Raw genomic sequence first — 12,089 nt, forward strand, 5'->3', positions numbered from 1 at the left:
CAAGAAAAGCAAACCCACAACAATCCTTCTTCAAAGTGCTTTAACTCTAAGTCCAGCAGGGTCAGGGATTTAGGCTGGATTTATGTCCACCTGTGAGTGAAAACATTGTTCCGGGGATTCCCCGAAAACTCTTTGGAGGAGCCCCCACTGAGCAGTGAGTGATAATCCAGCTGGCTCCCACAGGCGGACCTGGATGCTCACAGGAAAAGAGCCGTCTGACAAAGAGAGGTTTTGGGGCTCTTGACGCCTTCATTCCTCTCAGTAGAGCAGGAATGTTGATCCTTGCAAAGATGGAAAGGCTTCAAATACATTTGGATTGCTTGCTTTAAAGCCACTGTACATTGAATGCTTTTGGATTGTGGACTTTATATTGGACAAAATAAGCTGTTAGAAGGCTTTGGTTTAGATTTTGTCAAATTTGCTGTTTAATCCGAAGAATCTGGACTTTGAAGTGCAGACTACAGCAAATACTGTAACAGCAGTCAGTCTTTCTCTGTCCTATTTTTATACTTTCTGAGTAATGATGTTCATCATTCAATTACTGCTGCCTGTGGCCAATGAACTGCAGCTTTATATCAGAGCAACACAGTTAAACATGTATTACAGCCATACTTTAAGAGGTTCTTCCTTTTTTTTCATAAATATTCTAGAAACCCAACATTTTGTCAAAATGAGAGTTTAATTTATTACCTAAAAACAAACTTGGATTAACAACAAACCTTTTCTCACTCTGGGTCCCATCAGGTATCCACCTGACTTACACCCTGGGCTCACCAAACATTTACGATTTATAATTTCAGCTCAATGGAACCATTGCAGACACTGTACCTGTGTACCTGCACCTACCAACAGAACCTGGGTACATCGTTGTATTGTACTCATATTGTATATAGCATTTGTATTCTATTTTGTACTATTTTATTCGATTGTATATAGTATTGTATTGTATTTTATTCTATTCTATTGTGTACAGTATCTTATTGATATCTTATTCCAGTGTTGCACCTTTGCACTGTCCACTGCTGTAACAAAACTAATTTCCCACACGTGGGACTAATAAACGTTATCTTATCTTATCAGGAAAACAAATGGAAGCCAGAAGCTTCTAACATCATATTCTGCATGTTCATTTGTGTCTGTTTATAGAGATGAACCTTTTAAACACTAAGCTTTAACTATGAGCCAGTAGGTAACGGTTCCTTTGTTCTATCAAAGTAAACGTCAGATCTCATTCTGTCATTAATTAGATTTTTTTTAAAAAGAAACAATTGTAGTTCATGAAGGCGAGAAAGGACATTTTGACATCTCAGGCTTCAGCACAGCTGCAAATTCTTTTGATTTTGTTTTCATGTTTCTGCTGTGCGTTCTGTTTCAGCTTCAAATATCCATATCTTAGCCACATAGTGGTTTTGTGACTTTTACTGCACTTATCCTGAGGACTATTAAAAAAATGATGGAGCAGTCGCTGGTTATGATGAAATGCGGCTCTCTGGACATTGTCACTGGGACTGAAGGATGGACAGCTCATCCTGAGTTTGGTTGTTTTTCCTTGTTTGCTTTTTTAACCCCCGCCAGTTCCCAACCCCCTTGGGAGCCGACTACCACGACTCCTTTTGTCCAGCTGAATGCTCCGAGTTTGGGATCTTTTAGCTGGAAAGTTGGGCTGAGAAAGTTACTGAATCGACCCTTCAGGCTTTTGTTGTCATGCACCTGTGGAGGCTTGGGATGCTTCGCCTTCCCCTGATAGCTGATTCATGTCACTTTTGTTGTTCTGGGCTGATGGATTGTTAGATTCTTGGTAACTCTCCCCAAAACATGTATCCTTATAACTTGGCAGCCTTCTCAAAAAATTTGATGTTTAGTGAATGATTTATTTTATATCCAAGTGAAATTAGGTACATTTCCCCTTTGTTAAATCTAAGGCGTAACAGCCATCCTCAGACTGGGATGAGACCAGCCTCATATACAAGGGATGGCCATGTATTAAAGTTGATTTAGTAATAAAAAACAGTTGGCTCCTGGCTCCAGAGAGGGAAAAATGGGAGAATTTTCCAAACAATTATACCAAACATAATTTGTTTATGTGAAAATGTCCAGACACTTGCCCTATTTTGTGAGACCTAAAGGCTATATTCATGTGTCAAATGCTTTCACGTGATTTTGTGTAATACCAAAAGCTGTGTGAGAGCCTGGTGTATTTTCCTCTGTAGGGATATAATTTCACCTGATCTATTATCTCCTCTCCTTTCCAGCTGTTTGCTTACATTCAGCACTAAAAATACTGACTACAAAGGAAAAAATGAATCTTTCTAAAACAGAAAAAGTGATGAAGAAAGTAGGAAAGTCTCTCTCTGACCTTCTTTCTGATAAAGAAAGAAAAAAAGAAAAAATGCCAGTGGAAACATATTGGAACTTCTTAAAAATCAAAGAAAACAGACAGATTGAAGCTGGCCAGACAGCCGAAGAAGAACAAGACAGAGGAGCATCCAGACAAAGCTGTATTTGACATCCCAGAAGCAGCCAAAAGCTGAGCAAAAAGAGGAAGCGATAGTGGGGCCAAAGAAAGCCAGGAGGCAGCTTCCCGACACCGCTTGGCTTTGTACCTCCACAGCCTGGCCGTATGCAAATGCAAATTATGCTAATAAGGTGCACTCTGCAACCAGTGGCAGTAAAAAGGGCGCCATTCAATCATTCAGTCAAGATCTGGTGGTGAATTGGCCTGCCTTCATCTCAACTGCTCAAATGGACTATCAGCGGGCTATCAGGGGAGACGGTTGCTGAATAAAGGGGGCATTACGATCGAGTATGAAAGCACCCTCTTATTTGGAGTCCCCCTCTACGCCCACCGAGGTTACAGGGTGAGAGGGCTCCCGGGAAAATGGCTTTCTCTGAATGCACTTCTGTAAGTAATAATGGTATCTCAGAGCCAAGTGTGTTTTTGGAGAGGGGAGGGATTGGTTTGTTGCTGGCTGCTGCTGTCATACGCATTTCTTTGTCTCAGAGTTCAGACTTTTGAATGGCTGGTATGCAGTTGGATGCGTGTACATGAGAGTTTAAAGGGACTGAAGTTTCATGAGGCTTAGCTGCAGACGTCATGTGATATGGGTGGATTGTTTCAGTTATCCAGGATTCATTCTTGGGGATTTTTAGCTTCTTTCATTGCCTAGTTTTGCTTCTTTTTCTGTTCTCACATCAACTGAGTTTGTATCAGTAGACTGCTGTTTCAAACAAATGAGCTGTGATAAGATTGCTGTACACAATCTAACAACATGCAGCTTCTGAGGAGCCAGATAACCAAAGTCAAAGAGCTGCATTTGTGACGCAAAGTGAAACGTGACTCCAGTGGATGATAATGTTGCCATGTCTGTGATATAAGAAGGTGCTTTTCACAGGGGACAAATCTTCTAGAATGTATGTATTTTTTCTAACCTGCACTTCAGTTTATCCATATAGATAGTTTGAATTTTGAAGGCATGGACTTAAAAATGTCTGCCTTTTCTGAACATCATGAAACTTTGGTCAATTTTATCTGCTAGCAAATAACTTAGATGTGAGTAACACACACACACACACACCCCTTCATGGTACAGTACAGTACTGGTAAAGTGTGTTTGCCATTGAATGGAGTGAAGGTAGAAATGCATGTGTTAGTGATAATATGGCCATTACCTTTGATAGATTGATCTATATACACAGAAATTCCAGTTTCAGACCAGCCTGAAGCTCATAGATCTGAAACAAAAGTAGTTGGGCGGTTAATGCAGGACTGCAGTTTAACTACAAAATGATGTAGATGCTTGGCAACCTTGCTTTTATATAGGAGTATAACCAGAATACAGCCATTGGGCAAACAGGGGGAAGCATGTCCAGAAACAATTATGCCTGTGTGTAGAGCAAGCATGTTATCTCTGATATGTCAAATATCCAAATTTTAGAAAGCCACTGTGTTTCTTTAAGTTGAGCTAAAGCATTTTTCGGTGTGCAGTTTGTGTTGCAATCTATTGTGTAGAATTCATAAAGCTATCTGTAAGTGTGCACATGCCTTACTTACCTACAGCTAACCAAACACATTATACCAAGGTAACACTTTAGAACTAAGTGTTAGCCAGCTTTAGCAAGCTTATGTGCATCGGCTGTTTTGCTATCTGGTTGGCATGGTGTTCACATGTGATGTGTTGCTACTCTTTCTGAACGTTTTTTGCCAGCCACACTCACAAAGCAATGACCACCTCAGTGAAACACAACAAAATACATCAAAATCACACGATGCTGCAAACACAGAAAATAAGTCAGAAAGCAAAATCAATCAAAACTGCAGTGAAAAACATTATATCCCCGTCACCGAGCACCATGCTGAGTGGTAAGGTCGCAATGTGAAAGGCGATTCACTTTGTTAGTATTGTTGTAACAGTGTTATGAAAGCAGCATTGAGTGATTTGTAGGGGAACATCAATAGATGTGCGCTGTGTTGTTAAAGTGTTCTGTCGTCAAAGAATGAAAATCGTTAGCTGTTGCTGCAGGACGCAGGCGGATGCTCAATCTGTTGATGTTTGTTTGTGCTTGATTTTCGAGACAATATTACTTTTACTTGAACACAGAGACATTCATCTGAATATGTTTCCCGTTTTTCTTCAAAGATGCCTGATCATTTTGACCAGACGGTGGTTCTGAACCAGCTCAGGTATTCCGGCATGTTGGAAACAGTCAAGATTCGACGCACCGGCTTCCCTGTCCGGAGAACTATTCAGGACTTCTGCTCGAGGTTTGTACCCACTACGCTGTGCAATCATACATAAGCACTGCTCTACCAAAAATGTCAGACCCCAAAACAGGCGCAGGGTCATTTCAGTTCTTGAAATGCAGACATTAAAGAACAAAGCAATCATTAAAAATCATGCAAAAACCCTTCACCCCTGCTTTTACTTCTTCAGGTACAAGGTGCTGATGCGTGGTTTGTTGAATTCAGAAGACCCCAGAGGGTGCTGCGTCCAGCTGCTCTGCCAATATGACAGCAGCAGTGCAGAGTGGCAGCTGGGCAAGACCAAGGTGAGAGTGTAACCCAGGTTTTTCCCTGTTGCCACACTTTATAGCCGGTCTCTCCTGCACACGGAGTGGAGCAGGCTGGTATAGGAAAGCACTTTAAACTCAGGACTGCACTTATTCAGGGTCCTGGTGGATTGGGTAAACAGTGATTCATGAAGAAGAACAAATTTCTCACATTTTCAGGAATATAAGGTTAAGTCATCATTGTTTCTTTTCTTATTTTTTTAAAGTTTTTTTCTTCTTGAACTCCTGATAATTTCGTCTCATTTGAGCTCTCTGCATTTGTGTGGATCATTAAATAGAAGTCTCCAGGGAGGCCTTTGGCTCAAGAATTGATCCAGATTCAGTCCAGGTTATATTGTTGTCCAATAAGGTCCTTTTGAACATATAAGTCTTGCTTAACCATAGAGCTTGCTGTTTATTGGTTTAGTTTAAACTTGGTCTTAAAAGATGAAAGTGTTTCTGAAAACGATACCGTTCCAAACATCTTTTATGTTTAAGGCTCTCCAATACAAATATAATTTATATAATAACTCAGTCTTTACTTACAGGTTTGCATTCCCTTTCTGTCAGCAGTGAATTATATGCCTTCTGCTCAGTTCTCGGTGGCGTAATTGACTTTTTCCTGTCTGAGCTCCTGAATGTATCTGGCTCCATACCGGTTGTTCTGTATTCTCTTTGCTAACTTGAAATATGATTGGATGCAGACTGAACATCACTGCTGGGGGATGCCAATCCATTTTGGCTGCTCTGTGCTCCCCTCAAGGCTTAATTTGACTTCATACACCGTAGAAACTCAGCTCTATGACACCATTGCAGAGTGTGTGTGTGTGTGTGTGTGTGTGTGTGTGTGTGTGTGTGTGTGTGTGAGATATTGAGGTCCAGAGCACCTGAAGCATAGAATCCAACAATTATTGGATCCAGTCTTCAGTCTAATGCTTCCTGCTTCCACTACACCGGATCAGGAAGAATATACCTACTGCCAGGGTGTGTGTGTCTGTGTTTTGAGGGGAAATGACAGATGGGGGATACAGATCGCTAATCACAGCATGACCGTGTGATGCTGCAGGAGGTGACAGCAGTGAAGGATAAGTGTGGTCGTGGGTGGACAGACGAACGGATGAGTGGTCATTAGTATGTGTGTCAGTGTCCATCCAGGACCAACGATGGCACAGGAAGCTGAATTGTGAATACCCCGTTAGAGCGGCGAGGTGGAACAAGTGTGTCTTTGGTTGAATATTTAATGGATCCCTCCACTACATGTAGCCCATTTAAAAACCTATTTTCATGTTACTGACAGTTTTCAACATTCTGTTCATTATTTTCAAGTAAAATTAGCTATTTAGCTAAAAATAAAATAAAATACACACTGAGGATAACAAATGTTATTACAGTCACAGGAATAACAATAGACTTAAAATTGTTAAGTGGACCGGTGCTTATATGGAGCCTTTCTATGACTACAGGTGTCAGTGCACCCATATATATTTTATCTGCTTTCATTTGCATCAGAGCAGATGAGATGGATTCACGACACATATATAGCACAAAAGAGCTGCTGGGCTGATGAACTTCTGTGGCCTTTTCCACTATTCCTCATGTAGCAGTCCACCTCCTGGTATCTCGTCCACACATTTGAGACTGTGCTGACCCAGCAAACCTTCTTTTGACAGCACATATAGATGAGCCGTCCTGGAGGAGCTGGATTACCCGTTCAACCTGAGTGGGCTGCAGATACCGTCTCGCTTTACCAGCAGTGACGAGGACACAAACAAAAAGCAAAAATAGAGAGAATCAGTCAGGAGGGATGAGCACAGTGGTGTGTAGCCATCGCCTGTCAAGCCATTCGCTTTTTGGGGTTTTCTTGTTGTTGCCTCTCCAGTGCACCTGTTATCATCAAAGCAGATGAAATGGATTCATAATGGTTTATGCTTCAGAACAACAACATTTAGATTACCCAAAAGATTCTTGGAGATTATTTAGTCATCAAAAATATCCATTATATTACAATATATGTACAATCTACTATAAATAGCAGTGGTTGCTTTATTTCATATACTTTTTACTAACGTATTTGTAACAGATTTTAAAAGACTGAGAGAAACATGTTTTGTTTTTTGGTTTCTCTTTTGTTTTGGGTGTCTGCCACCTTTTACCAGATTTACACAGCTGTTCGTGACTCACCGCATACTTATTGGTTGGAAGACCTTTTTTGAAATCTCCTATAAAACATTCAGCCTGAATGGCCTCTGTAGACCTTCTAACCCTGAGACCATACTCTCCACTGAACCATGGAGTCGTCCCTGCTGCTGTGACTGCCTGTAAACTGTTAAATCAATTCCATCTCCCTCAGAGGGATTTGTCCACTTTGTCCCGCTGCCTCTCGCAGTGAGATTTACATCGAGGAGGCCTGCAGCTCTTTTCATTCAGCACATGTCCAGACTATTGTCTTAGACTTATGTCTTGCTTTTTTACCGCCTTAAACTTAATTTCCTGGAAAAGATGTGGCTCTGCTTTCTTCTCCTACTGCTTAGTTTTCTCCACGGGCCTGACCTGGGACGGTAAGCGGTGTTCCCCAAAGGCCCCAGCAGCAAGAATCAAAACGCGGCGAGGCTTAGCGAGGCCTTTGTTGCACTAATTAGCATAGTAATGATTAAAAAGGATTAGTCGCCCATTTTATTGGGATGCAAATGTGTGCACTTGTACACGAGGCTGCGCGTTCTGAGCATGTGCAGCTCATGTTGGAGGTTGTTTAATAAAAGGATCAGCGTGTGCACTGTAGAGATTCACAAAGAGCTGCTTTCTGCAGCTTATATGTGTGAGTTTTGTATGAATGCCTGAATGAGCCTGGATAGCAGCACTTCACAGGAAAATTTTAGATTTCTTTCTTTAGATTAAGTGTATATATTATTTTATATAAATACAGTGGAAAAACACATTCATGTTACATTGAATCTACTATGAAAGAAATAAGGGTAAACTAGATTTTAGTATTTAGTCCTACAGATTGGAAGTGACTTTAGTGACTTTCTCATTCAACAACTTAACTCTAACCCTTACCACCCAGATTCAGGCTCTGGCTCTAAAGTATAAAATGTGACAGCTGATGTAGACTTCTCTGGTGAATCTTTGGATAGCCCATAAAGTAATCTACAAAAGTTGACGACACCATAACCAACATTCGTGCTTTGGCATGGTGATTTATGTGTTAATTACCACTTAGTTGTGTTCCGGTATTGTATATGCGCTGCAGACGATGATAGAAACAAATGAAATGCTGCGACTTTTTCCCTCCAGCATTGCCACTTTTTGTTCTTTGTTCTTTTTTTTTGCTTTTGTTTTTGTGTCGAAGGCAAACATATTTGTCCATCCAGTTATTCCACTTCTCTGTGCATTTCCTCACAACCAGTTTTGCTCTAGGAGTCTGATGACATATGCAAGTCCTTATATTCAGGCGATTACTTTTATTCTCTTGCTGATGAATTCAAAAATTGTTCCAAAACAGTAGCCAGAAATGGATATAAGGAAGTCGACAGTACTGAGGATAGTTGCAGGCTGTACTGACGCAACATGTAGTTACAGTTCTAGGGATGTGCACATAAAGTTATGGCGTAAGGTTTCAGAGGGGTCCACAGTTGTACCTCCCTCCTGTTTGGTCAGGTTTATCCCTTAGTTTATGATTGTTAATGCTCACCAGTGTTATAAAATGAGAGGATAAGGTTGGGATGTGTTCAGAAGTTGCTCTTTCTGCCACGTAGCACCCAGCAGGAGACTTAACTTTAGGCACTTGCACTTCTTCTTTCAGCTGCTCCCTTATTAGCAATGGTTCCAACAACAGTCCACATCTTTCTATTTTCATAGATATGCATATTTTATGTGTTCTATTAATATATAAATGTATTACTTAAAATACTCTCATTTAGGCAAGAGTGCCACCTGGGAAGAGAGTGCAAGAGGCAGCATGTCCACAAGCATGCTGTTAATGAGCCCATTTTTCTGTTATTTTTAGATGAGTAAATGTACTTGTTGGTACTCTTATTTTGCTATGAATATTTTTTACATTTCACATAAATATTAATCTGGTTCCAATCTGCTTCGATACTTAAAATTTTGTCTCTGGGGCTTTTCCAGCCTGAAAACTGAATTCCTGGAGAGACACCAGTGGTTTGTGTGCTTGTCTTTGTATTGCATGTGCACGTGTTCGGCATGTAATGGATGTTTCCCTGTTAATTAACCTGCTCATAAGTGACATCCACGTCACCCTGACAAGTTTACATTTCCCCCAAAAAAATCTCATTATTGCCTCACTGCTGAGGATCCAACACTGTCACTCAGCCAACACACACACACACACACCATATCAACAGGCAGTGTGTACTCCTGTACCCCCGTAGCACCGTGATATTTCCCCACCGTCACAGTCGCCTGAGACCGCGTCCCATATCTCATTTTCCTCCCTCCCTAATCGGATTAACCCCTAGCGGCCCTCGCTGGGCCCAGTTTCTCTATCAATGGACGACAGCTTGGTTCCTGGAGCAGGCAGCTGCACTAAGTGCCCGTAAGATCGGTCTTTTCATGGAGAGATGTAGCTGAAATCACTCGCTGCAGTAATCTGCAGTCTCTAGTAGCAGGAACAAAGGGAGAGGAGGATCTGGGTTTGATTTATGTCGGCCGCTTTGTTTGGCTCTGTTGTTCTTCTGTGAGCGACTGTCTGTTAAATGGTAATGTTATAGAAAAAGAAACGGCCTGCCTCTTTTTAATTCTGTTCACTTGTAAATCTTTTATTCATAAAGTGTGGGTAATACAGCGTAACTAATGGACAAACTATGTTAAGCTGCTGGGACTTGAACATTCTGTGGCTATTAGAGATGGGGCATTTTAATGTGACTTTTGCAAATGTACACCTTCATATTCTCACAAATATGCATTTTTCCCTCTGAATATTAGCACTTCCTTGAACTATTTTACCCCAAAATTGTTTTGGTGTTGCACACTGTAAATATGACACGTTTAAACTCTGCTGTGTATTATGCAAACATGTCATGAGATGTTCTTTAACTCTTAAAGGTCAACGTGAACATGATTTTACCTGAAAAGTAAATCAAAATTAGAAGAGAAAGAAATGAGGAGCAGTTACATTATTGATTTTTCCCTTACTTCCCCTCAGTAACAATAATAAAATAACACTTTTTTTTTGTCTCTTTATCCTATCTATCAGGTCTTCCTTCGGGAGTCTCTGGAGCATCGCCTGGAGAAGCAGAGGGAGGTGGAGGTGCTGAAAGCAGCCATGATCATTCAGGCCTATGTCACAGGCTACATGGCCAGGTACAAACGATGAATAAAAACATCATAAACCTCAATAGGATCAGTTTTAATCTTCATTGAAACCAAAATGCTCAATAGCCCGGTCCTTGTCCTCCAAACAGGAAGCAGTACAAGAAGCTGCTGCGGTGTATTGTGGTCATCCAGAAGAACTACCGGGCTTTCTACTGGAGGAGGAAGTTCTTGCTCCTCCGCTGGGCAGCGCTCACCTTCCAGAAGTGTCTGCGAGGGCAGCTGGCTCGTCAGACCTGCAGCCGGATGCTGGAGGAGAGGAGGAAGGAGGAGGAGGAGGAGCGCCGCAGGTGGATGGAGGAGATGGAGAGGTGGGCTACTCAGTTTATTCACCGTGTGGTACTATAGCTACAGCCAAATGAAAAGTTATTGTGCAAAAAGAAAGTAGGTTTTTGCAAATGACTGTTTTTTTTGTTTGTTTTTTTAAATTAAAAGAAAAGAAATGAGAGAGAAATCTGGACTGGAAAATGTGTTTGAAAAACGTGTGCCCACTGTCTTCTTCTGGCACTGGTTTATTTCAGTCAGTTAGTGAGGAATTAACACAAGTCCATCATCTGGGCTGTATTCAGGACTTTCAAATATGATCATGAGTAGTTAAGGAGTACAAATCCCCTGCTTCCATTATTTCAAATGACATAAAAATACTACACGTATATAATAAAAAATGTTCCTAATGCCAGTGTATAATACTGGAGGAGAAACAGAGCATAGCTTTAGTTCTGGCAGGCAATTATTTCATTCTCAGCTGCAGTCATCAGATGAGTGGATCTCATCAGCAGCTAATTTACAAAGCTTATGTAGGACATGCTATTTAAGTAGCTTAGCTTGGCTACAGCTGCTGTGCATCTGCAAGCTGCTTTGCAACCACCTGAGCTCCTCTTTTAGAGACTACCTCACTGAATGAATCTCACATTTGTTTTCACTGATGCTGGCTTTTTTCTGCAATGGGGGGTCATGCTGCTGCTCCCCATCTTATGCTCACTACATATGCATGTGTAAGGACAACAATGTAAATTGCTACAGATGTACGCAGTGCTCTTATGACGGTAGTCATTCTGACGATTCATGGACGGGAGATGTCATCAGGCTTAAAAAACAGCATGTAATTTGTCTGTAAGAATAGAATGTAAATCCCTCAAATCCCACAATCAAGACTGAGTCATGACCTCCATATCCTCAGGGGCCACAGCTCAGTTTATACTGCAGATTGAGTGCTTTATAATCACTGCTGCTGTCACAATTTAGTAGAGAACCATTGAGTTTGTATAAACATCCTTATTGGACTACATCTGTAGCTTGCATTATGTTTTCCAAAGAAGGTTTCACAGTGTGGTGCAACATTTGTATTTTTGTTGTTTCGATAGATAGTGAACTGCATACTAAATGGGTTTCTGGTATTTTAATCTCACAGTGAGACAGGAAATGCAGTTACTCTGGTTTTGGTACATCGTATCTCCTACTGTGTGTTCGTTCAGCTGATGTCTGTGTGTTTGTGCCCTGCAGGGAGAGACAGAGGCTGGAGGCCGAAAGACTCACCAGAGAGGTATGATAAAACTGATTTAAGTGGAAAACGGTGTATAACTTTTATTGGCCGACTGTCTCCTGAGCAGCCCACTCTCTACAGCCATATCTGATTGGTAAAGAACACAGAGAACACAATTATGTTTTCTATTATGTTACACAGGCTTCTGCTTATTGTAGCAGGCTTCAGT

General features: G+C 41.1%; 1 protein-coding gene across 1 annotated transcript in view; it reads left to right on the top strand.

Moving 5' to 3' along the window:
- Nucleotides 1–12,089, top strand: part of myo10 (myosin X) — a 127,765-nt gene that overhangs the window by 102,803 nt on the left and 12,873 nt on the right. The window contains exons 20-24 of the mRNA XM_085253476.1: nucleotides 4,638–4,762; nucleotides 4,932–5,046; nucleotides 10,262–10,368; nucleotides 10,470–10,688; nucleotides 11,881–11,920. Coding sequence (XP_085109602.1) covers nucleotides 4,638–4,762; nucleotides 4,932–5,046; nucleotides 10,262–10,368; nucleotides 10,470–10,688; nucleotides 11,881–11,920 — 606 coding nt within the window. The remainder of the gene's footprint in view (nucleotides 1–4,637; nucleotides 4,763–4,931; nucleotides 5,047–10,261; nucleotides 10,369–10,469; nucleotides 10,689–11,880; nucleotides 11,921–12,089) is intronic.

The sequence above is a fragment of the Mchenga conophoros genome, linkage group LG18 (genome assembly GCF_057382185.1).
Source record: "Mchenga conophoros isolate Kocher_MC1m ecotype Shallow Benthic linkage group LG18, M_conophoros_male_GT1.1, whole genome shotgun sequence".
NCBI classification, from domain to species: domain Eukaryota; kingdom Metazoa; phylum Chordata; class Actinopteri; order Cichliformes; family Cichlidae; genus Mchenga; species Mchenga conophoros.